Source organism: Astatotilapia calliptera, chromosome 7 (assembly GCF_964374335.1).
Source record: "Astatotilapia calliptera chromosome 7, fAstCal68.1, whole genome shotgun sequence".
NCBI classification, from domain to species: Eukaryota; Metazoa; Chordata; class Actinopteri; order Cichliformes; family Cichlidae; genus Astatotilapia; species Astatotilapia calliptera.
The window spans coordinates 10155848-10183214 of record NC_137428.1 but is presented as its reverse complement, the minus strand read 5'-3'; the positions used below and the strand labels follow the sequence as shown (position 1 = coordinate 10183214).

The following is a 27367-nucleotide window of genomic DNA, read 5'->3' as shown; positions in this document are numbered from 1 at the left end:
AAATTTAAAACGAATGTCCTCGTATGTGGATCTCATTTCTCTCAGAAACAAAAATCTGGTAAAAAAAATCTGGTAATTCTTTGTTTTTACATTCGTCAGGTCCCAATCAGCCCAAATAGCAAAGAGAAATTAAAAATGCATGACATGAAAGAGTTCGGGTCTTAGGAGGTTAATCTATCTCTGGATCTTGACAGTTAATCCAGTCACACAGCACTCAACCCTATAGAGAGAAGTGCCGTGAAGACAACTTGAAACACATAAAACCGCAGCCACAAAAGTGTCTGAGGACACCTCACACACACACAACATATTCTGGGTAACATACCCGCTATCAAGTGGTTATTGTCATTAGCTTGAATTCCATTCAAACATCTTAGTTTCTCACTGACTCACTTCTGATGGATTAAAATATTAGTTTCCAGAACACCATGACCTGAAGGCTGTAGTCTGCACTGATAGCTTTTAAAATTTTCAGGCAATGCAGCTGAACTTCTTACATTATTATTTAACCAGTCACATTGCCCTAGTCACATTCCTGTTTGGCCATATGAGCATCATAAGATAAAACTGTTTTTGTTTTAGAAAGTGTTAGATTATATGCTGACATTACAGGACATTACTCCTATTTTTTTCCACACTTTTCCTCTTGAAAAAATGTCATTAAGTGGCACTCAGCTCAGAACTAAGTGTCAACCTCCAGAACTTAAAAAAAGGAAAAATGGCCAAAACCTGTAGCTTCTCTAGTAGACACTTGGGGATGGGCAGAAAAGCCAGTTAATCCCCAGACTCACAGGTACAAAAATGGATCTGGTCTCTATTGCTCGGATGCAACGACTTTTATAGTAGGCCAAGTGTGCCAGCACCTGTTTCACTTATCTGCTTTATTAAAGATCTGACATCTCGTCATCATCAAGATTTTTCTTGCTAACATGCTAATAGAATCACTGTATTTTTTTAAACTCTGCACTCTATTTTGTTTATATAACACACATTTTGGCCAAGGTCAAGTAAAAGTAGACGATTCTGTTATTATGATAAATCACACAAGATTATCTATTTTACTGAGAGTAGTTCTGTTTCCATTGCTTGTAACCTTTCTCAGAGCAATAAAAGCAGAGCCAGTGTCTAGGATGCTAATCTCCCAGCAGTCTCCTGCACAAGCAACCAGAAAAAGCTGCTTGGCTCTCAGCTTGACAAGCGATTGATAATGTGAAACTGAAATGCCTGTAAAAAGTAGACATACTACAGTTTCCAATGGGATCCAAGGAGGGTGTAATTCCAGTCGCAATAGCCAACTACGACCACAAGATGGAGTGATGTAAAGGACCAAAACAGGCGAAAAGCTTGATGACAGACTACTGCTTGAGATGAGAGGAGATAGATAGCTTTCACTTTGGTACATTTCAAAATTGATGTCCATTTTTACTGGACATCAATTGAAAAGCTGGCAAACAACTGTAAAATAAAATGATAAAGCATTTACATTTTATGGTGTACTTAAATTTGACAATCTACTTATTCAAAGTGACCAGTGATGAGATGCAACTAATTTACTATGTAGGTTTAGAGTAGCCCAGCTGTTGGACCTATTATTATGTGTTTGTTTTTGTTGTTGTTGTTTTTATTTTCTGTCAGAAACAGAAATTGGGTACACACTGTCTCTTATCTCTGACTGTCAAACTCTATTGACTATATACATTCAAGTAAATGCTTGAGTCAAATTTGATTAAACTGACAACTTGAACACCACAGCTGTTGCAAGCTGTCAAAGAAACAAAAATGGGTTAAGATCATTTAAGATGACCTGAGGTAAAATGTAAGATCACGTCACACAAATGTTATGCATTTCCACTAAAAAAGCTGGAGCGAGTAAAAGGTATTCCGTCTGTTGTGACACTGCTAGTTATGTTTAGTTCCAAAAGCTTGGTGAAAAATGGATAAGACAGATCTACTCTGTATTTTAAACAGAGCTTAAAGAAGACAGGAATTTAAACTGAGAGACTAGATTGTGTGGATTTTGTGTACAATGTGCAATTTTGAAAAATCCATCAAGTGTTTTTTGTGTTGCTTAATCTGGTCGAAGAGATTTCAAAAGCAGGATGTTAAGTAGCAGGTTTTTGCACACATTAAACATCTTCATTGGGCTGCACATCAGGAATGACGATCATGTCAGATTGCTGACCCATTTCAATTCCAGTGAACTAGGACTGCTTCATTCTCTGCTTTTAAGGTAATGTGTTGCCCTTTATAACTGCAGTTGGCTTTTTAAAGTTTACCTTTGTTTTATTAGAAAAGAGGAGCCTTGATTCTTGAATTCCTTCTAATAGGAGCTCCAGATTTCTTCTCCTCATAACTTTATTATTGCCTTTATATCTATAATACACGACACACCTATTAATGACTCATAACTTGGCAACTGATATAATTTGTAGTTAATCCAGTTTTATGGACTCAGTTCATCCAATTTTTAAAAATTACAAATATTATTTTTCCCTCTAGTGAAATTTGGTGCAGATAGTTTTATTCAACATCACAAACCTAACTATGTTCTACCTAATAATATTTTCTAATGTTGGTTTTACTTTGGTTGTACAAAATTTTAAAGTGTTTGCTCAGTGTAAATACTGTTGAGATGGCCTTCAATTCGACAATTTGAGGCCCAAACCACATGTTAAGAAACAGTTGCAAACAGCCCCACAAAACATGCTCAGGGAGGAAGAGCCACATCTTCCAAACTGTCCTGCGGTGACAAAAAATGTTCCTTAAAAAAAAAGAAGAAATCTGTGAAGGATGCCGTTACACTTGCACCTTCTATGTTTCCCATGAGAAGCGTCTGGGGTGCAGGTTTCCAGTATTGGGGAACCGGTCTTTTTTTACGCAACTCTGACTTGTGGTGGGATTCCCCCCGGCTTAGAGTTGGGACATCTGCCGGAAGGAGGCCAGCCACAGTGGGGATGTTCAGTCTGTTGTCAGGCCCTGAGCAAGCAGCATTAAGCCACAGGCCAGGTCTGCACGTAACTGCTGGCCAGGGCCTCAACAGTCTGTTCACAGCCTTGCACAAATGACTACCCTTATTCTATATCATAAGCAATGCATGTCTACCTTCAGCCTAACTTAACCCTAAACAACAAATCCTAATCACAGGATGCAAAAGAAAAAAAGACATGGCTGCAAGTGCAGTGATGTCGCCCCCAGACTGAGCCCGATGATCACCATCATTGTACTAGAAAAATGTATTGATTGTGTAGATTGTTCTTGAGGTTAAGATAAATATGATACATTTTTTTAAAAATGTGGAAAAAATAAAAACATTTGTATTTTGATTTTCATTTTGATTTTCATATATGGTTCTCCGGTTGAGGTTTTGTTCTGTTTTAATTTACCTGCACTTCATGACAGACAGCAATAATTGTGGATTACAGGTCCGGAAATGACAAATTCTGCTGTGCAAAGCGAGACCACCATGTACAATGGGATGAAAAAGTGTTTGCCCCTTTCCTGATTTTTTTTTTTGTATGTTTACCACAATTAAATGTGTCAGATCAAATTAAATATTGACAAAGATAACACAAATAAACACAAAATGCATTTTCTAAATGGAGGACTTTATTATTAAAAGGTAAAAGTCCAAACCTGCATGGTCCTGTGTGAAAAAGTGACTGCCACACAAATGGCAAGGGCAGTGACAACTCATCCATGAGGTCACAAAAGACTCCAGAACAACATCCAAAGAACTGAAGCCCTCACTTTCCTCAGTTAAGGTCAGTGTTCATGACTCCACCATAAGACAGAGATGGGCAAAAATGGCCTGCATGCAGAGTTCCAAGTCAAAAACCACTGCTGAACAAAAGGAATATAAAGGCTCTTCTCACTGTTGCCAGAAAACATCTTGATGGGAAAATGTGGACTGATGAGTCCTGACGTGAATCAAACTGGGATGCTATGGCATAACCTTTAACCATATAAAAGATGGTTCATGCTCAAACAATTCTGCAAAGATGAGTGGGACAAAAATCATCCACAGGGCTGTAAAAGACTCACTGCCTATTATCACAAATGCTTGACTGCTATTGTTGGTGCTAAGTGTGGCCCAACCAATTATTAGGTTTAGGAGCCAATCACTTTTTCACACAGGGCCATGTAGGGTTGGAATTTTTTCTCCAGTTTTTCAAAAGTGTTTTTCCCCTTTTAACACCTTCATTTAGAAACTGCATTTTAATTTACTTGTGTTATCTTTGTCTAATATTTAATTTTGTTTGATGATCTGAAATATTTAAGTGTGACAACAAAAAGAGGAAATCAGGAAGGGGGCAAGGTTAACAAGGTTAACCTAGTCCTTAACAATGCAATCCCAGATGGCCGCCATGTTGAAACTACAGTGTGCAATGTTTTGTTTTGTTTTTTAAACAAAGATTTAGGGCCAGATTTACTAACACCTGCAGTAGTGCAAAGCCTTCTTTTTTTAAAAAGCTACTTGGATTTGCTAAAGAGGCACAGTGTCAGTTTTGCAACCCCTCTTCTGAGCAGGAGTATTTTGGGGGCTGGTCTTGTGGCATATGTATTTATAAACTGCATTTTAATTTACTTGTGTTATCTTTGTCTAATATTTAATTTTGTTTGATGATCTGAAAAGAGGAAAAAGCTGTGAGTTCAGTGCCAAAACTCTCTGTCCTAAAAGTCTTCACTCAGTCTTCACTCTGGATGTGGTGGTGTTCTGTGGTACAACATACTCCTATGTTGAAAAGTTTGCAACTGAGTGTTATAATTGATGTCTGCTGGAGTGATGAATCCATAACACAAGGCCCACTTATTGCTCCTAAATAGCACAAGTATTTTCATAAAACAGAGCAGAAGTTAACTAAACTGAGATGTCTTTTTCTCAGCAGTGTGCAAACCACAAGCATCATCTCTGTTGAATCCAGTACAAAAATGTCTATTCCCCGTATGTGAACGTTTAGCTATTAATGCATCCATATTAGTGTATTAGTACACCTTTACTCATCTGTCAACGGAAGACCCACCATGAACAATCACTTGTGTATATTTATATTATACAGAACTTTTTAAAAGCTGAAATTAACATATGATCTACTTCATTTATTCCAGATTTGGGAAATTCTCTTGCTATAGTAGTAATAATAAGGATTATCATCATAGCAAAATATTTCAAAATCAGAAAGGGAAAAAGAGGTTAAAGTGGGAGTCAAGATGATTATCTGCTGCATTGTAGAGAGATATTGTATAATGCATGCCAGATTTCCTGTATTTGTTCTGGTAGAGAAGCTCAATCTGTTTGTTAGAGAAAGCTCTCCAGTTATAGTCCAGTAAGTGGTGCAAATGATACTCATGCAGCCAGGGAAATAGCCTGGAGAAATAGTATTTTGCTTTATAAGAAAGCCTTCTTAGGCTAGAACATCTTACTATTCATCATTGATATTCATTTAGTCTTTTTTCTCCAACTGATCTTTCTGGGTTAACTTCAATAATTACTTCCTCCAAACCATCAATGTGTCTTTTAGACCCCCATTCCTACAAAACTGCTCAAAGAAGTCCTGCCATTAACTAATGCTTCAACCTTAAACATAATTAGCCTATGGGTTATGCAGAAAAAATAGAACTGGCCTGAAAGGGCTTTTGCTTTATAACTTATTCAGGTTGTGTATCATGTTTTAAAAAAGTAACAAAGTAATACAGTAACTAATTACTTTTGAAAATGAGTAATCAGTAAAGTAATGGGATTAATTTCTTGGAGAAGTAATTAGTAACTAATTACTTTTTCAAGTAACTTGACCAACATGTGAGGCCAGATGCAGACAGAAAAAAGACCCGGGCCATCCACAGCACCCCCAGAGTACTGAAGACCCCAGGCCACACATATTGATAAAAGCTGCATGCCCACCCCAGCATTAGAAGAAGGGAGGCCCTAGATGGAGCCCTCACAGCCAAAGGGCAAGAGCACCAGAGAACCACAGGCCAGCCATCTTTGTGGGAGCTGAAATCAGGGCCACAGGACCTCAGGCGCCCAAGAACCACTCGACACCCAGAATAGACACCCTCTCCCATGCTAGAGACCCGAGCCAACCCTGACTTCAACCCTAAGGGACAAGACCAACAACCACGAGATTGCACATAACACTGTAAAGGCTGGACAATGAGATGCGTAGTCACAGGTGGGATCCATTGATAACTAGGTTTCAGGGACTTCCAGGGCATAATGACACAGTGTTTTACCCATCTTCTGTATTTGTTGCAGAAAGAAAGGCAAGCTGGACTGCGGCAAATACACACAGGTATGGTTGCTAGTACAAGTTCAATACAAAATTGCTGATATCCTGGGACCAGTTGGGACTACTCTTCAACAGTGACTAAAATATTTAGGAGAAGTTGGTGGTCATAAATGAGAAGACAGGAAAACAGATGTAGACTGAGTGGCCATAAAGAGAACAGGTTACAGATGATGGCCAGCCACACTCACTGACACCATCTCAAAGTAACACATCATTAGTTTCTTTAGATTATGGTATGAACAGATTAGATACAAAGTCAATGACATCTATAAGACTGGAAAAGTTTACAAAACCTTTCTAAATCTTTGGAATCCAATGAACTAAGGTGAGATCATTATGGACAAATCAAGAATTCTTGGAACAGTGGTGAACCTTCAAGTGGCTGACCTACCAAAATTCAAGAGTAATCAATGACTCATCCAGGAGGTCACAAAAGAATAAAGAACAACATCTTAAGAACTGCAGGCCTCAGGTTAAGGTCCGTGTTCATGATTCAAAAGTAAGAAACTGGGTAGAAATGGCATTCATGGGAGAGTTTTAAGGCACAACTACTGCAAAAACATCTTCAAAATACCCAATACTTTTGGGGAAATATCCTGTGGACTGATGAGACAAAAGCTGAACTTTTTGGAGGGTTTGTGTCCTATTACATCTCATGTAATACTAACAGCATTTCATAAGAAGAACATCACACCAATGGTCAAACATGGTGGTGGTTGTTTGATGGTCTATGCTTTGCTGCTATGGGACCTGGATGACTTGCAGTGACTGTCCCATGAATCGTCCTCTCTACCAGAAAATCCTGAAAGAATGTCTGGCCAGCAGTTTATGCCCTCTAACTCAAGTGAACTTGGTTTATTTAGCAGGACAGTGATCTGAAGCACAGCACCAAACAAAAGAAAATTAATAAAGAAGACTGCCACAATTCCCCAACAGCACTGTGAAAGTCACATTGCCAGGTATTGCAAATATTTGATTGCAGTTCTTGCTTAGCAGGATTGCAGAACCAGTTATTAGGGTTGGTTGGCAATTTAAAATCTGCATTATATTAACTTAAATTATCTGTTTAAAATTAAAATTTGTTTGAGAAACTGAAACAGGTAAGTATAAAATGTAACAAAAAAAAATAGAAATCAAGAAAGAAATACTATTTCACAAACTGAAACCATATAGGAGAGGTCCAGAAAGCAGATCTAGTGATGGTCAGAGTTATACAATTGATGAGCCATAGCATGAAGATTTGGGAAAGCATTGTTGAAGCTATGTTAAGAAGAAAGGTGGAGTGTGTTGATAGAGAAGTATAGAGAAGGTCAGAAAGAGTTGTAGTGTCATTGATCTGGAGAAAGTATATGATAGGGTGCCAAGAGAGGAACTGCAGTGGTGCATTAGAAAATCAGTAGTAGCAGAGAAATTTGTATGAGGACAGCAGTGAAAGAGTGGTGAGGTGTGTGGTTGGAGTGACATAAGTGTTCAGGGTGGAGGTGGTATTACATTACATCATCACCCCTTCTTATTTGCAAAGGTGTTGGACAGGCTGACAGATGAACTCAGGCAGGAGTCTCCATTGTCTAAGGTGTTTATAAGCACCACTCTGATCTGTAGTAACAGTAGGGATGATTTGCAACAGAAGGATAGCAGCAAGCGTGAAAGGGAGATTTACAAGATGGGAGGGACACCTGATATGATGTATGGTGTGGGGATGGTGGTACTGACCCAAAGTCTGAAGATAGAGTTTGAGGCAAGAGTTTAAAATGACACTCACTGTGAGCGATCAAGATGGACAGGACAATTCCTTTTTTTTCCCAGTTGCCTAACGCCACTGTATTAGAAGGTAAAGAGCCTACAAAATTTAAAGCGAGTATATCAATATGACAGCTCAAGCGGAGGGCGGGCTCACAGAGAAGATTCATGGATGTGGTGACAGCGGGTATGCAGAGGGATGGCGTAACAAGGAAGGATACTAGGGATAAGGTGAGATGAGAGCAAATCACGCGCTGTGACAACTCCTGAAGGTAGCAGCCAAAAAGTTGATGATTAACAAAATTCTGTGTTAATGCACGTTTAAAATGAATATCATTTATATAAAAAAACCACAGTAACACAAGTTACACTGATAAGCCTTTTTTATTTTTTATTTCAGAATATAATTAAAAAAAAGTTTTAAGTGTAGTTCACATTTCTCAAGTCAAACTGAAAATGTATTCAATTTCTGCAGATACACTAAAAACCGAACAGACTTGTGATGTGTGTAGAGTCAAATCCCACGCTTTTGACCTTTCCAGCAGTACTATGGACAGATGTATACTGCAAGAAAAACCACTCATCTTTCAATGTAGTATACGTTAAAAATAATTAAGTGACTTGGAGTTCGTAGTGAGCTCTGCGATGCATTTAAATTCACATTCAACATGCTGCTTCTACAGTCTCCCTGGGACTTACTCTGCTTTTCCTTTTCTGTCATATTCACTTCTTAAATTAATGATGGACAGTCGTAATGAACATGGCCAGTTACAAATAATGACAGCAGGTATCCCATTATTTTAATCAATATAAGCCAAAAGATCTGGCTTTAGACTAAAAACTATAGGTTTGAGGCGTTTTGCTCTACTCTTAGCTTTGTATGATGTCAGAACTGATATCCATAATATCGTTATCTCAGGTGTGGCTCTGGCTTTCAGCAGAGAAGCACAACCCACTGTTGTCCTGTTCAAGGGATAGCCAAGCAGAACAAAGTTACTGTAAAGGGAGACAAGCCGATTTCAGATCGTTTCAGACAGTGTAAGCTTTAAGCACCCCTCATGTGTTTAAAGAAGGTTTGTATTAAAAAACAAAAAACAAAAACAACTTTAATATGATGTTGTCTTAAGTAACAAAATTGGACAGAAAGTAAAGATGACACGTAAACAAAATAGTTTAGGTTATGTTTGCTATGAAACAAATGTGGAAACGTATCAAGCTCTGAGCAGTAATCAACTTGCTCAGATCTTTTTTTTTTTAATTAATCAGATTAATTTGGCACCAAAAACTGACTTGTAGAAAAATAACAATGATTTTCAACCAGTTGATCTGAAGGATTTTTTGTTACTAGCACATTGATTTCTTCCTTTGGGGGCCTCAAACTATCTTCATTCACTTCATTTTGGTAAAGTGAATCAAAAACTGTTATGCAGACATGAACACAGCAGGACACATTTAACTTAGCTGGGTTAGTTTGCTTTGTTTCTCCAAATCTTAATGTGGTTAGTTGTAAAGTCTTTACCTTACAATTTAAAGCGCCTTGCGGTGACTGCTGTCATAAACTGTCACTATATAAATAAAAGTGAATTGAATCGACAAAGTCAGAAAGTGCTTTAGCCTGAAACATCAGCCCACAATAACCCCTAAGGTCCAGCTGTCAACTATCCTATGGGTACTGTATGGGCTAATGTATTGGCGAGTTCAGTCTGACCCGTAATTTATGTTGGAAGCAGTGAACAGTAGCAGAGCTGAAGGCAGAACTGATCGATTCTGGAACGATGACTTCATTCCCCTTTGAAATGAGGCTGCCTCTTCTCCTTGAAAGCAGCCAAGCCTTCCAAACGGTCTTTAGTTGGTATCACCTTAAAACACCAAAAGCATGTGAGTAGTAAAAACCATGCACCGTGGCCACTTCTGTGTTCTTGTATATACACAAGACACAAATTACCCTCCCAATGGTTTCACAATACCCTATTGGTTAGACAGGTTTTTTTTGTTGTTGTTTTTTTTTTTTTTTTAAATGCACAGATCTCCAGGTACAAATGTCCCTAAAACTCTGTAACATTGCAAACTGCTCAGTTTACTGCAAGAAATAAACTGGCTGGTTGTAAAAACAAATAAAGAGACATCTCTGTCAGAGGTGGGCAGTATAGCCTCTAGCCTCTTCTACTTTATATAATTGAGATGAATAACATAAGGTTTTCCTGACCCTCACATTCTACCTTTCGTTTATGCCAACAATCTTCAACCTGCACAATCACACTTTTTCATTACTCACTTGGGAATAACAAGCCTCTTCTATTGCCAGACCTGTAGATAAATCCACCTGAAAGGGAATGTGGGAATTCTCAGTTAGGGTTGCAATATAGCCAAAAAATATCTTTGTCCGCAAAGAGTTAAACTGAAGAGCTTTAAAAGGTGTAAAGTTTTGAAAATGTACATTTTATTACAGAATTACAACAAAATAAAGAACCGTAAAGGCACCCATCCACTGACCACACTTACCTCTATCCCCTGGTTAATTGCCAACTTTGCCATCCTTATTGCAATTGGGCCCTGTGGAGTCAAAAAATCAAAAATGTATATAAGTTTTATATGCCATGGTTGAAATGGTTAATATGAGAAAACGTTTCGCTGTTTTTTTTTAGTCAGGTTGTTTTGCACAAAATGTTCATTTTTTAAAATATGAACGATCAAAGGAAACAAAAATGTATCCTTTCAATTTGGCACTAAACACCTCAAGCACTTTTTTGACCGCGTCTAAACTGCTGTGTTCAGGGAGAAAGCCTGAAGAAGGTACAACTGAGCAGAAGCCCAACCAGCACCAGGGTTGTAGTTTTCTTACAAATTTATAGGGTTGTGCACCATAATTTCATCCCCTAGGTCACATTGTAAGAGCTCTACTGCAACATGATGAGAGTTCTAGGGGACAACTATGGGTGAAACAGCTTGAACTGAACTGCTCTCACTACATTAATAAAATAGAAGACTTTCCATACCAGCACAAAGACCACTCACTATCTGTAATTTGAATCACTGAGACTTTCCACTTTCTCAAAGTCAAGCTGAGAGATTCTGTTTTCAGAGAGGGTGAAATCTGGCATGCAACTCAAGTGTGAATATTCAGGTGTTTAGAATAGCAATTTTGACAGAGAGCTAAAAATAACAGTCGCAATGGAGTGCTCACATTTTGCAACAAGCAGACCTCGAAGGAGTAGTGTCCAGTTGGGTAAGAGTGCATTGTAAAAATAGGGTCTTGAAATTATTGATACAAAGATCTGCTTATCAGTTACATGATCTTCTTACCTGGGGGTTAATCTCCCGTGCAAGCTCCAGAGCCCTCAAGTAGGCAGCATCTCCACTGTCATTCTGCTCCACAGAATGACTGACAAGACCCATTTGTTGCGCCTGTGTTCCATCAACCACTCGTGCAGCAAAGATGAGCTCCTTGGCAAGAGAGACGCCAATCACCCTAGGGAGACGTTGTGTACCACCTGCACAGGGCACAGGAGAAACCTGGATAGAATATGGCCTCACCCATTGATACACTGATACTGCCCTCCATCTGTAGTAGAAATTCAATGTAAAAATGACCACCTTGTGGAGAAACTATAGGACAAGTTGTGGAAACAATTCCCCAAGTTATCTTCCCAAGGTTTCTAAATCTAATAAGTGCTCTGTTTACACACTACATTTTTATAGACAACATAATATAAAATGAAACTACAAAATTTACAAAGAAATGAAATAAAACATGCTGTACCTGCTCCAGGAATAATTGCAAGTTTAGTCTCAACTAGTCCCATTTTGGCAGTATTGGCTAGAAAGATTAAAGAGAAAAATTATTACTACCACTACTACTGATGTACGCTCTTAACACACAACATTAAAACCACTAAAGTGAAGAACAGTGAGAACTGCAACTCTGTTCCATCTCAGCATATTAATGTATTTTAAGAGTGACATAAACTAACCAATCACAAGTGGTCAATCCTGAGGTGGAATTACTACTTTTCTTAGTAGCATTTAGTGGCTTTGGAAAATGTGCAGCAAAATTTCTCAAACACATCGGATTAAGAAAGCATTTATTTAATTTTTTTTTCACATCTTTATTTTTAATGAGACCAATAGTGCTTCAGATCTTCATAAAAGTAAAGCTTAAAGTGCCAAGTAAACTTTAAATTCAAGCCACAGTTAAACTGATTTTTAAGTTGGTTAAAATATGTTCTACTGCATGTTTAGCATCCGTGTTAGCAGCATGCCATAACTCAGGTTCTCACTCAAAGATTATAAAAGTTGTAAAATGTACTACAAACACATTTCATAATATATATTTGATTTTCATACATTCCTTGGAGTGTAGCCCTTTCAGGTTTACTATGGGGCGCTACTAATGTCATATTAGTAAACACAGGCACAAAGTAAAGTCCTCTGAGTCTTACATGAAATTCTGATGTCACAAGCAAGGGCCATTTCCAAACCTCCTCCTAAGGCAGCACCATCAATTGCAGCAATTGTTGGTACTGGCAGGCTTCCTATGAAAAGAATGATCTTCTATCAATCAAGGAGACGCACACTGTATTTATACAGGACTGACCATCATTGGGAACTGCCATATATAACAAAAAGTGAACTGAATTTAAGAAAAGTACTGGTTCAAACAAAATGTATTCACATTACTTACAAATTGTGGTAAATAAATATTGATGAATGTAGGATTTGTCCATAAATTATTTGTGTGAACAGTTTAAGTAGAGATTTGTGCAAGTGTGGCATGAACCTCAAACAACCATTAAAGCACTTCCAACTCAATAAATAAACAATTCACAAATTCATTTTGCATGATTCAGACTTTACCTAGCTCTGTAATGAGGGCTCTTGCTTTGGATACAAATGGTCCCACTTCGCTCTGGTGCATCTTGGCCCTCTCCTTCAGATCTGCACCTGCCAATAGACACAAAGGAAAAGCGTTCAGCCAGAGGTAAGTGGCTTCCTGAGGCATACAGCAGAGGAGTGCATTACCAGCACACACAGTTTTGGCATCTGCTACCGTTTCTGAATTTAAAGCCGAATTTCGCTCACAAGACCCAAGATGGGTATTTCAGATTCCGGATCATAGTGATGTGGGAATTTATCAACAACTGAAGAATGACAAGTAAAACATAGAGCATTTTTAATGTTATTATTATTATTCCAATTATGGTTCAAAAAGAAAATAGCCCAATTAGCAAGGACAGTATACCTGCACAAAATATACCAGGAACCAAACTGCATAAAATTACACTGCGCACTTTTTTATTCTTCTTGATGTCCTCCACAGCTTCAAACATCTGAAAGACAAAAAAGTTTTCCAACAACAACAAAAAATGTCTGTCAACATTTTATAAATTATGACAACTGAAAATAAATAACTTGAAGCACAGTTCAGGATAAACTAGTACTTAAGAAATATTAAAAGTTTAGTAAAATACTTTTGAGCTCTTAAGTTTCTACTGAGTGCTTAGGCTCAGCAGATATTTAAAGAGCAGAAGTCTATTTTTCTGTTACTGAGTTATATGAGGACATAAACAACATGGACAGCTTAGTCATAGTTAGCTGTTATTGGTGAACAGAGACAAGTGTGCACTCCTTCCAGATCTTAAAGCCGTTTAATTTTAAAACTGTTCATCAAGAAAGTTAATTGGTTTATAGAAGTTGTGACTAGAGGAGATTAAGAGTGGAAAAGGAAATTGTAGTATTGACTGGCATTTAGATCTTTAACCACTTGAAAACTTTTTAAACTAAATTCACTCACACATGTAAAAAGATCGCCACCCCTGAGCCATAACTACATATAATGTATAACTCAAGTAGCCAAGCTCTCTGAATGACCTAAGCACAAAGAAGCCTATGTGTAGTGCAGGCAAGTAGAATTCTAGATGAAACTTATGAATTGTTTGCTTGGTTCTAACCATAATTTTAAAAAATACAAATAGACTAAAAGGCACATAGCAATACATACCATTTTCACAAGATTTTTGCTTATGGCATTTTTGGCTTTTGGTCGATTTATTCCAACGACGACAATACCTGAAAGATAGATGTGACATCCTGCTGACTGACCACGCCACACACGTTAATGTCACCAAAACAGAATCCAATCCAATCCATCTTTATTTATATAGCACTTTTAAAAAGTTGACAAAAGTGCTTTCCAATAATAAAACAGAGATAGCAGTTAAAACCATACTTTAAGCATACAATGAAATCAATAAACAAAATAAATATATAATTGAAAAAGAAGATAAATATAAGAATAGCCGAGATGGTCAGAGAGCATATATATATATATATATATATATATATATATATATCACTAGCTTTTCGAGAAAATTCGACTAACTTGAAATTCCTCATAATTATTAAACATTACCAGTAAACAATCTCAAAACTGCATTCTGTTCGCCTTAAAGGTAAGGGATTATCAAATTCTTTTTTGGAAATGTACCTGCATTAAATGAATTTGAACCTTTTCTGGTGTTTTGTTACGGTCTAGGATGACATCATGTTACACAGTGATGTGAGTGCCACCTTTTACTTTGACTTTTTTGGAATTCCGTTTCGACAATAACACCAGCTTTCTCCTGACAAACTCGCATTCCAGGTAATGCAGGCTGTGACAAGAACTTACCGCTGTCTTCTCCGTCTAGGTATCTAACGCGCAGGTCATCCTTTGAGTCGGAGCTGTAGTATCGCGTAACAGCACCGTGGCCGTTCAGGCGAGGACAAAGCACGACTCTGTTAGACAGAACATACCGTCTGGAGAAGAAGGCAGCGGCTAGCCTACACGCACTTTGTCGATGCGCTGCCTGTACGCGAAAAGATTGCCAAAAGGATCTGCAACCTACCAAGACCGCCATACCGAGGAGCTGTAATGCTGTTTGACTTTCAACTTTGAACCCAGTCACGTGATGAGATCACATGACTTATTTGCGGTCTGCATGGCAGAAAAATAAAAATATTGAATTTAATTCTTAATTTTATTTTACTCGTGTCGCGCGTTGTCTTAATTTATAAATGTGGTGCAAAATATATCACTAATTTTAAAACCCAATAGTAAATATGATGAAAATAATTACTCACTTTTTGAACGTGACAATTAGATTTGATTCATACGATTCCCTGTTTATATACACAATAAAAGTTCAATTTAGTTTTATTTATAGAGGAAGATAACAGCAGTTGGCTGAAGGTGCTTTATTTTGCAAGGCAAAAGACATTACAATAACACAGAGAAAACTCCAGCAGTCAGACATCCCCCTCTTTATTCTTCATATCCTTTATTTATCTAAGTAAAAAGTGTCATTGAGATTTAAATCTCATCTCCAAGAAAGACCTGGCCCTTAAGCAAGCATTTGGTGACAGTGGGAAGGAAAAACTCCCTTTTAAGGAAGAAGTCTCCAGTAGAACCAGGCTCAGGGATTTGCAGCATCTGCCACGGCTGGCTGGGAATCTCTCACTACAGCATTTTGGATCAACTTAAGGCTGTTCAGGGAGGGTTTAGAACAACCTGATAATAATGAATTACAATAGTCCTGGCTAGAAATTAAAAAATGCATGAAGTAGTTTTTCATCACCCCTCTGAGACAAAATGCTTCTCATTTTAGAGATATTGCCAAAAGCAGGAAAGCAAATCATTTGTAACTTGTGTCCTCTGTCTAAATAAATAAATAAATCTGGGTACATTTCCAGATGATTTAACATGCAACTATTTTGCTCGTAATAAGTTAAATGAGTAAAGAAAAAAAAAAGGCTATTTACACAAGATAATTCATAATTTTATTGGGGGGGTGATATTGGTTGGGTTTGATTATCGGGGGGGTCATAACCCCTCTAACCCCCCTGGAAATTACGCCCCTGATTGCCATGGCTGTGGTAGTTGCAGTATGTGTACTGCATTGAATTCTATGATTTTCACAGATTGAAATAGTACCTTTTATGTTGACCCCCAGCTTCAAATTATCATTCAGGGATTACCCCCCAGTCCAGACACCCCTGCTTCTACAATACATTTAATTCACAGTGGGGATGAAATCTCCCCATCATTTACTGCATCAACCACAATTTAGGAATCTATTTTTCACAGTTCCGTAGAACACATAGCTAACTTACACCAGCTAATTCCTTTTGACATATTTATTAACTTTCAGACTGGAAGTTGAGATCTGCTGCTGATCTCACTGCCTCCTTCCCTGTACTAAGATTTACAGATGTTGATTAAAAAAAAGTGCAGAAGATGTGGAGGAATCTAATATATAAGTGGAATATTTATTTAGACTTTTGTTTTTGTTTGGTTTTTAAATTGGCAACATTTTCTGCTGTTCACACTTAATGTTATTTAATATTAAATATTAACATTATGGTACAGCTGGCCAAATAACTCTAAGTGGAAGGGGGAATGAAAAGTTGCATGCTAAACTTTTCGTATTCTGTGGATTCAAGCCCATACCCCCAATCCAGGAAAGTCTAGAACTGGCTTTCTGGTTAAAAGGTTTGCCCTGAATTCATGAAGACTCTGGATGTTGCAGGGCTGTCTTGGTTGACAAGCTACTGCAATGTTGCATGGGAGATCAGGGGCAGTACCTCTGGATTGGCAGACCGGAGTGGTGGTTCCCATTAGAGGTGGGTTTTGATTATCGATTTATTGATTAAAATCGATTTTGGCTTGGATAACGTGATATAACGTGATATAGATAGGTTCACGAGTCAGGGGGGAAGGAAGTTGGAGATCAACAGGCGAATTGGTGCTGTGGCATTTTAACACAATTTAATCCCACATTTGTGAAAGAAAAGCAAAACACTTTTTTGAAAAGTCTGTAACAAAACCATCAAATCTGATAAAGGTTATTTAAATGCTGCAAAAGAAGAATGGATTGGAATAGAAAAAGTACATATCCTAACCTTAATTACTGGAGGAGAATAATGAATGATGCTCATAGTGAGTAAAAAGTAAACTGAGTGCATTTTTTGGATAGAGATTCACTTTTAATGTGTGTGTTTAATATAATACAGATACATAAAAAACACTCCCAAAACAGAATTAATTATTACAAAATATTAATAAAAACTATAGAAATGGAGGCAACTTTGCCCGTGGTTGAATGTATACAATGTATGAAAAAAGCTTTATTGCAGATACTAATTTTACTAATTTAATAATAATAATTTTGTGTTGTAAGATTTATGACTTTCATGCTTTCATAGTGGTACTTGGGAGAGCTTGACATTTTTATCAGGTGGTACACACTGTAAAAAGTTTGAGAAACACTGATAAGTTAAGTGTATGTGTGCTTTTGGAAAACATTTAAAGCTGCTGTACAGAATCTTTGAAACAAGCTTAAAACATTTTTAGAATATAAACAGAACATCTGCTTCTCTTTACAGCTCCTCACTCCACCAGGGCTGTTTGGCACTTTCTGATAATGTGATGTACCTACTGTGGCAGTCATACAGACAATTGGACGGTCCAAAAATTGGCCTACCTATTACTGGCTGAGGTTTTAGTAGAGTTGTGGCTGAACCACATAAAAATATATCATTAATTTTAATCTCCCCAATCAATTATAATGTTATGTTGGAATGTTGTTAAAGAGGGTCAAAAATGTTTCAACCCAGTTTGTTTTGCAGATTCTGTATAGCAGCTTTAATATAGGGAGGACAACTTCCAGATTGTGAGTAAAATCAGATTTTTTTTCTCTTTGCCAGTTTAACAGTTTCTGTTGTGCCTGTCACTATTCCCTGTCTGTTTTCTTACCTGGTTCTTCCTGACCTTGTACTTTCTCCTCACGTTCCCCTCTTTCCTCTCTCCCTCTTTGGGCTGGCAATCATACACAAATAGATTGTATTCAATTAGATGAAAAATTACATTAATATGAAAAAAATTCTATTAAGATCACTAACAAAAAGTCCTCTCTCAGTGTATTTTCAACCAAAAGGCAAATAACCAAACCACATGATATAAACATTGAAACACTGATCCAACATTATTCTTGATTGACGGATCATTTGATTTTACACTTTTACCTGAATGTGGGTCCTTTTTTTGAAAAAAAAACTTCCTTATATCTATTATGAACCTGGCTGTCTCTCTGTACACACACACACACACACACACACACACACACACACACACACACACACACACACACACACACACACACACACACACACACACACACACACACACACACAACAGGTGTTCTAAGGTTAATGGGCATTCAGTCAGTTAGCTAGTTAGTATCCATGTCAAACAGGACAGTGGTAACAACAGCAGACTGCAGACAATTTAAAGTTTTAGATTTTAAATAGGCTGTATACATTTCAATGGGAGCAACAGGACGGTCAAATGTCGCTGAATTTACTACAGAGCAGGACGGATTGTAGGGTAGCAAACATTGTCGGAAAACACGTTTTCAACACTGCAGGTTACCTGGTGTAATGTTTTTCAGCTAAAAAGAAACATGGTCTGACTCCTACCTAACTATATAAAGAGTAACTGAAGGTTAAATGCAGCTAATATGTCCTGTTAGAGATAGGGTGAGGAGTTTGGCTATCCAGGAGGGGCTCAGAGTAGAGCTGCTGCTCCTCCACATCGAAAGGAGCTAGTGGAGGTGGTTTGGGCATCTAACTAGGATGCCTCCTGGGTGTGGTGTTCCGGGTATGCCCTGGTGAATGCCCCCGATGGATATTAATTAAACTTGTAGTTGGATATAATATGATTAGAATTAAGCATAATTAACTATTAGCAAAACTGCATTCAGATAAACCCTGTTTTAAAACTCTGTATCCCTTTATTGATGAAAAGACTGGATGTTAAGTACTGTTATTTATATTTTGGATAAAGATGGGGGGATCTTAATCTCTTTGACAGTTCTTATGTTTGATTAGATCACCAGTGTCTAAGGAGGAAAATGAGAGACCAGGAGAAAAAGTAGGTGAAGTTACACTTGTTCTTGAACTCATTGGAAAGCTAAACTCAGAACTGAAAATTCTACTTTAAGAGTCCCTTAAGTTGAAAACGTATTTTGTGTTTATATAGAGTAGTGTTTATATAAAATTACACATTAAAGCTGTAACAATTATGTTTCTTATTGCAGTGATTTCTCTAAACCAGTAACAAACAAAAGCAAATGCTAAATCCTAACTCAGATTATTTTAACTGTACTGTTTTTAATTGTATGATGATTTACAAACATGACTAACCCATTTCTTTTGGTGAGTGTTCTCTATTCCCAATGGCAGTATGCTATCCACACAGTTTCAGCTTGAATCAACAACTTTTGGAGAATTTTTCTCTTTGCTGTTCTGTCATAAAACAAATGGATTGATGGATTTTAGGCATTCTTAACACAACTGAAGAGGTTGGTTTTACATCTAAATGAATTTGCTACTGTAGCATTATTTTCTAGTGTGTTTCGTAATCCAGCCATATTACGTGAAAAGAACTAGAAAGTCTTTCCTCACTGAGTAAAAATAAAAACTGAAAGCCACTTGGATGCTGGGAGATCTGACTTATGGCAACATGACTGCTTAATGATTGACCTAATACTATAAAAGAAAAGGGACATAGCTGAAAATATAGCCAAAATATAATTTTCAATCACAAATATCACATTTAGTATTAGCTTCAGGAAAGAAAAAGAAAGAAAGAAAGCATATATTTAATGACAGGACATTTATTGTGAATAAAAGCTCACATTACAATAAAGCTTGAGGCTGCTGGAAAAAAATGAGTTATGATTATCATTTCCAACTATGGCATAATATGCACATACAATGTATTTGAAATAAAGTAAATTATTTGACATGATACCAGCTATGTTTGATTTAACTTGCTCATTTATATTAACTATATAGAAAGTCACATAGTAATATGTGACCACCCCAATTTGCTACAAACAGCAAACAAGGCATATATGATGATGATGATTACTGATGGCTCTGGATTTTACATAGTAACAGAAACTTTAGGGTTGAGATCCTTTCTTCCATAAACTGAGCATTGTGTAATTCAAAAATATTTCAAAGCTTTGTAAAATCCAACTACAGTCCTGTCAAGGTTAAGGAAATTTACAATTCTCCAGCAAATGTCACTCACAATCTCGCTTTAACCAGCAGCCTGGAAAGTTTAAGTAATCAACAAAATAATGAAAAAGCAAAACAAAGTTTGGCAAACAGTGAAACAGTGAGTGAAGCAGAGCCTATTTAAAAGTTGTACTAAAGTTTGAGTCAAAATCTGTATCATTCTTTTCTTAAACTCCAGTAGGGATGTGGCTGTGTTTCAGCCCACTGGTGGAAGTTTGTGACAATGTTATTGACTAAATGTTTAAGCCTCCAGGTGCTGTTAAATGAATGTTTAATGTCAATAAGCAGGCTTTACATTACCAAAAGAACAAGGCTGAACACAAATGCTCTCTTAACAATCTGTAACTTTCAAACCAATTCCTCAAAATAATTCTGAAAAGAAGTATAAAACTTTCATTCACTTTAAGGAAGTTGTTAAAAGAAAAGTAATCTGGCACTACACAAACATACAAACCAATAATATGACTTAAAACATGAAGAATTTCAGCTTCAAGGCAAATAATGGCCAGGCTGCTCCTGGCCACAAATTTGACAGCAGGGGGGAGGGCTGCTGTTAACAACTGGAACCTTTTTTCAGCGCCACAAAATAAAAGAAAAAAAAGAAAAAAGCAGCGCTCAACAACAGCAGGTACATATCAATAGGCAACGCTCTATGATAGCAATCATGAACAGTTTGGACTCTTGAAAACAAACAAACCAAAAAAAACCTTTCACTCACAATGTTTTACACAATAACAGTCTATAGCAAATTCTCAAAGTACCCAGAAAATCCTTACTTAGGCTACTTATGCATGTGATCCTATTTTACTTTGCAAAACGTGGAGGGACATGATGCTGAATAATTTGTCACGTACAGTTTAACCTTTATCAGTTTTCACCACTCTGCTGCTACATAGACTAGTTCCAATTACCACTTCAACATTCCAGTCTTCTCCACTGTTCACTTCACATTAAATAGCTTCCTGCTTTGTTAAATGACATAAAACCCATCTGTTAATGATGTAATTTAACACAATGCCATAAAGTGTTGGTTTCATTAACAGTAAGTTTGGATTGGAAAAAGCCAAAGTACAATGAACTGGCATTATTAAGTGAAATAGCCTTTGTAAGAGGAACAGGAATATTATACTAAATTTATCATATGACAATGTGGGTAATTCCATTTCTCCTCAACCTTCACTGGAAAATAGCCTGGATACACAAAAACTATTATTTGTGACTCTAGTATTTTATTCAAACTCATTTATTTGAAAATTTACCAAAAGAAAACATTGTTTAACCCAAATGTCCACACAGTGAAACAGCAAATATAATGCTAAGCATACAATTGTCATTCAGAGAAACTCATGTCTCATGATGATCAGCGACGCTTTTGGTAGAATCTATTCCAGGTACCTGTTCTCTTTTGGAAGCGACTGCTCTGGGAGACAGGGTGCCAAAGCTCTGTTTTACATACCAGTCTTCTGCATGCAAGTGTGCATAGGAAGAGTCTTTTACATCCACAATGGTTTTGTTTGACACGGGGCTTGAGGACTCATCATTATTCGTGCACCCACCCTGCAGTGTCATTGCGTGGCTTACATGCCATTGCTCAGACTGCTGGCTCCAGTCTTGCATGTTGGTGACCTGTACTGACAAAGGGCAGTGAGAAGCCTGTGTGCAACCAAAAGTGCTTTTTGTGGCCTGGTAGCATTCTCCCTCTGAAATACTGACAGGAGAAGAGGACTTTCCAGAGGATTCGTATTCGGGGTCGATTGCCTCCACTTTGATTTGGACGGTTCTGGATTTAATCCGCAGTTTATGGGGTAAAGCTGAAGAACTACCATCTGGCACTTTATGTGTGGAGACAATGATGCTTCTTGGGTCTACTACAAATGGCATCAACCCTTTGGGGACCTGCTGCTCATCCTCACCATCAGATGATTTGCTAACTGCACCATCATCCGAGCTCCTGGGTGAGTTACTAGATGACCTCATGATCTGCATGAATGATGCAGACTGAGTGTAGACTCCAGACAAAGGGCTGGCTATGCCAGGTTTGTAGAGTTCATAGGGACTACCTTGCTCTTGTCTATAGCTGCCATTCTCTCCCGGTTCCTGCTTGACCTCTGCATTCCTGCAGACAGTAAAGCTACCCTGAGTTGCGGTAAATGTCTTGGGCATATGAGGTGAATGCCTGATGACTGATATGCAGCTGCTGCGCAGGTGAATAGGCTCCTTTTCTTTGCTGGTAAAACCTTGGCTAGCATTGGGTGGAATAAACATTTGGTGGAGGTTAAGAGCGGCGGAGCTGGATAACCGTTGGACTTCTTGGGCATATGCTGTCGAGCTCACCAATCCAAACTTCAACTTCAATGACAGCAGCTCAGCCTTGAGGGAGGCATTTTCCTCGCCAAGTGCTACCAATTTGTTCTCTAGCACCATATCATTTATGCGTCGCTTCTCCCTTGAACGCTTGGCTGCTTCGTTGTTTTTACGACGCCTCTCCCAGTACAGGGTGTCTTTTTTTTCCTCTGGGATAAACTCCCTTTTCCTACGACAAGCAGATTTAGCCTTGAAAGGAAGTGCAGAGATTTTGTGGCTCAGGAGGTCTCTGTTGGTCCCTTGTAAAGCCACAGCCAGGCACAGGGCATCCTCTCCACTGTAGGACTGATTGGAGTCCACTTCTTGCTTTATTGATTGCATATTATTACTGTTTGCTACTGTCAGCATGCTAAAAGATCTTCAACTGTATACCATAATGCTTGTATCGAGCAAAATTAACTGTCACATGGAATTAATCCGCTTGAGTTGAAGAAATCTGTGGAATAAGACACAACAGAAATGTTTTTCGTCAGAGTTTAGTTGAAACAATGTCAAACAAGTTACCATGATACTTTAATATTTACTTGTGCTGATCAAAGATTGTATATTATCATCCACTTAAAGCTTATTCAGATTTTTGTGCTCTACACATAAAACATTAAGGCTGCAATTATGAGTCCAGTATATTTCTGAAAATACATTTGTAGAAGAGTAAAATGTGGTTAATAGGGAGAGTTAATATCAAGGTAATTACTTTTTAGTTTTGCTATTACCATTTCCTACTTTGTGTCAGAGAAACAAAGAAATCTTCATTAAAGTACAAAAAAAACATGAAGAAAACATATAATCATTTAACTTTCAGAAACTGGATTCCTTCAACAGATTTCAAAATTCATGCTGTGTAACAGATAAATATTTAAAGATGTCATTGGTGAATGTCATCTTATTTACCAATAGCCTGATACCAGTCAACAAGGTATATCAGTCAGTTCCAATGCCTGGCCAATAAATTGGTGCTTCCCCATGATTTACCTTGATTAAAATTTAAAGTAGCACATTCTTTTGCACATGCCAAGCTTAGGAAATTGAAGTAAACAAACTTTTTTATTCAATATGATGAAAATAGACATAAAGGCATGATATCACAAAAAATGAGAAACACGAAGCCTGTAACCTGAATAATTTCTTTTGAACTAGTCTTTCACACTCACTGCAGCAAACAGTGGTATTTAGAAGAGGAGCAGAAAGATTTTTAATTAGAAAAATTTATGTTTAGGGTGTGATACAGTTTCCTCAAATGTTTCTTCTTGACTCTGTGCCCTCGTTTTGTCCTTGACTTGGGTCTACATTTAGGAAGAGAGAGACATGACTAATAGGTCACAGACTTGTGTATACATTATAGTCTGGTAACTTTCAGACACTAACTTTGTGTGTTACAATTTGGTCTCCCACTTTTTAGAAGCAAGAAGGCGCTGTATCCCCGACAAATCCATTTGAAATACAGGAGAAATATTTCTCTTTTCATTTACTTGAACCCCTTACGCAGTCTACTACAGATTTTATGGTGCCGATGTGCAAACCCCAGCTGGCGTTGACGAACGCGTCCTTTTGTCTTTTTTTTAACGAGGCAACAAAACATCGTGCCTAAATTTGGATCATACATGATTAAAAACGGTGGCGATGTTATCGCAACGTGCGACACTTGGAGGGTGGGTGCTGACCGAGTGTTTGCTGCTGGTTCAGTCGCGACAAGCAGTACAGAGCGATCGACTCGGCGTTCCAGCACCGGGCCGTCAACGCGTCCTGTTGCCCCAGATTCCTTCATTGTGTCGGTATTATACAATAAGCCCCGCTCCTGCCATCCCGAGTGCCAGCAATTTCTATTGGTGCAGACATTATGCAATGTTTGCCTGTGTGGCAATAACAATACGGACCAGTGATTGCTCAGCTCTGCGTCCAAGTAAAATAGCTCTAAAATTGTCCACATGTGTTAGGTAGCTAACACTGTATGTAACAGACTTTACTAAGACAATGTGGGCATTCAACTCTGTACATGACATCATTGTCTTCGTTACTCATGACATTGGCGGCTGAAGCGCGAGGTCCATCTACGCCCTGAAAAGTAAACTGTTACAACATTACAGAGAAGAAAGCGTTACTTTGCTGTCCCGACGTGGACTGACCCATTCTGTTGTCCACACATCGACAGAAGCCACAGTGCTTTGATAATGTTTCTACAAGCCACATCACATTCTTGTGTTTCAACACAGTGTTGTAATCTATGAATCACTGCTACTGGTAGGCCCGTGTGCCTGAATAAAATTAAACATCTATTATACCGGTTATAACTATATATTTTTTTTAAAAGCACACACTCGAACGTGAGCTTTGTCGCACTTTTAACTTGGAAACTACCGAGGCTGTTATTACATTTAAAATAGGTTTTGTGCGAGGACACACAGAAGGTAGCCAGCTGACTGAAATATAAGCTAGCTAAACGCCCCTGTGATTTCTGGGCGTGTGATCAGGCACCATCCTCTACAAACCTGTACAACGCTTAATGTTAATCCCAGACATTTAATATTAACCGCAAATCAAAACTGTACCTTTTCTATCACCTGCTTGTGGGGATTGGTTTGGTTTTCCACCGCGTATGATGCACACAGAAGCAGCATAGGTTTTCCATCAGCTAATAAGGAAATGATTGTCAAGAAAATCCTACAAGTTATAAAGTACTTTGCTCTCCTCCCTTGGCTTTTTCCTTTCAAGGTGGCTAGTGACTCATGGATCTGTGTTAGTAGGTCAGTGGTTGAGTGCATTGGCAGCGTGAAATTAAATGACAGCTACTGCATCCAATCGGCATGCAGCATTTTCTAACTTTAGCCAATGACTCTTGGCTTCACCAGAGCTCAAATCTTATTTAAGAATGTCTGTCGTCATTCACAGTAGGAGTGAAGCATTTGCGACAATCGGCTCGCAGACCGTGCTCGGATTTGTCCTCATATTACGAAAACAAAATATTTCCGATGTATTTATTGCTTATACTACTTTTACCATGGCATAAATATGCACATTTACTCCCAACAATGTTGCAAATGGGGCGTACACTTCTAAAACAGCACAAGAAGCTGTAGAAGCTCCGTGCGTCTAACGTTTAAGGTTGTCACATTGGTTTATATTTATAGTCAAATGTAGCTACTACATAATTCACACTGTTTACGCACTGTTGCATTAACAGACTTAGGCCATTCCTTGATGTTCTGTTGTCTTTTAATGTAGGTATAAGTCTGTTTTAATTTTATTTCCACTGCTGAATATATGTCTTATTAACAAATTAAATTTTAATTTTAATACTGTATATTTCATTTTGAAATAAAATTAAAAGTGATTTTAAAAAGTCTATTTCCAAAAAGGAAATAGTAGTAAATACGTGAAAAAAGATAACCGGGATTAATACAGTTAATTTCAGCTGTTTGGTTGTAAGTATACATACACGTCAGTCCAGACGGAGTGGGTTTTTTTTTTTGGGGGGGGGGGGGGGGGGGGGGGTTGGAGTCTTGTACCAGATGCCATGATCAGCTGCCAAGACCTGACTGTCACTATACATATTCTATTTGTTTGTCTGATGCTCTTGTTGCACTGCTAAATAGGCTGTAGCCAACATGATTTATAAAGGGATTATAAAATCTAAAAAATTACTGCATTATTTTACCTATACTCTTATTAAACTCACTTTCCTAAAAACTGATTGCAACTTCTAACTTGTGACGTAAATGTTATGCCTCATATTTATTTCACATCATTCATGGGAGATATGTTTGATAAATGATAAGTTAACAAGTCACTGCTACCAGCTTAATCAATTCATTGGGGCGACCTGCGTGTTGTGTTGCATTGTCTGATTTGGTCGTAGTGTGTAAACACCTCTAGAGGCCACTGTTGTATAGCTGCTGCAAACTGAACGTGCCCGTACCAGAGGTTATACTTAAAATGGCAGCTGCCAGGAAGTCTCTTTGGACATTTGTGTTCGCCCTTTATGAAATACATATGTTGTATTAATGCACCCGTGCATTGGTAAAATAAATTCTACTAGAATAGCTGATACTCCCTTACAGAAGATTTATTTTGACCTTTCTAAAGCCTTCTTTAAAAATTAGAAAATAAAATGAAAACAGGCATATGAAAAAAAGCCTACTAGAAATACTACTCTGCATTACATCCTAACACTTGGCTAAATCCTAATATGTAATTCTGGTTTAATAGTTTATTTCACTAAATGTGATTATGCACTGAAAAAGAACATGTTGGGTTTACTTAATTCAATAGTGGACACTGGTTGCACACAGATGTTTTGCTTTGGCAGGAGCTTAAACAACTGAGGTGAAGTTATTCATATTCAATAAACCTGTGCAATTTGTGTTGATAAAATATGATTGAAACATGTTTTGGTGAAGTAATTTGAGCTCTTGGATATTTTAATCCTTCAATTTTCACACTTTATTCCAATACTATTCAGTAACTTTTACCCAAATACTATGTTATCTTCAAATGACATGTTGGTATTACATTCTAAATACACAATTTTCCAATGAAGGCCTTATAACAGATTGTATTGTTCTCCTACAAGATTGTTGCCAGCATCCACTAACCTTTCAAAACAAAAACGCTAATATCACTGCAGTGACAGTAGGTAAACCATGGGTCTCAAACTCACGGCTCGGGGGCCACTTGCGGCCCATGTCAGCACTACTTGTGTCAGGTTAAGGCTGTGTGCAGGCAGGAGTGGAAGTAGAAGGACCCAATGTGCAGACACTCGGAGGTGGAAAGTAGTGATGGCCCGCTTGAAGCTGACGCTCCGGAGCGTGTGTCGAAAAAAACAACACACTGGTTCAGAAGCACTGTGTCGAGGCTTGCTT

At 37.8% G+C, this 27367-nt stretch overlaps 2 protein-coding genes across 4 annotated transcripts; both read right to left on the bottom strand.

Annotated features, from left to right (window-relative positions):
- Positions 1-8392: 8392 nt before the first annotated feature.
- auh (AU RNA binding protein/enoyl-CoA hydratase) lies at positions 8393-14976 on the bottom strand. Of its 2 annotated transcripts, XM_026172996.2 has the most exons (10): positions 14695-14976; positions 14026-14093; positions 13267-13354; positions 12882-12968; positions 12467-12559; positions 11788-11844; positions 11331-11518; positions 10530-10580; positions 10303-10350; positions 8393-9886 (listed from the first exon to the last, which is right to left on the bottom strand). In XM_026172996.2, the coding sequence occupies exons 1-10, from the start codon at positions 14921-14923 to the stop codon at positions 9809-9811; spliced, it is 987 nt and encodes a 328-aa protein (XP_026028781.1). In that variant the 5' UTR covers positions 14924-14976; the 3' UTR covers positions 8393-9808. The 2 variants fall into 2 exon arrangements, with proteins under 2 accessions (XP_026028781.1, XP_080160230.1); XM_080304104.1 differs by lacking the exon at positions 11788-11844.
- Positions 14977-19722: 4746 nt separating this feature from the next.
- On the bottom strand, positions 19723-25254 carry nfil3 (nuclear factor, interleukin 3 regulated). 2 transcript variants are annotated; one of them, XM_026172997.2, is made up of 2 exons: positions 25058-25254; positions 19723-22947 (listed from the first exon to the last, which is right to left on the bottom strand). In XM_026172997.2, exon 2 carries the CDS (start codon positions 22857-22859, stop codon positions 21492-21494), a length of 1368 nt encoding a protein of 455 aa, XP_026028782.2. In that variant the 5' UTR covers positions 22860-22947; positions 25058-25254; the 3' UTR covers positions 19723-21491. The 2 variants fall into 2 exon arrangements, with proteins under 2 accessions (XP_026028782.2, XP_080160229.1); XM_080304103.1 differs by having other exon boundaries at positions 25070-25254.
- Positions 25255-27367: the final 2113 nt, after the last annotated feature.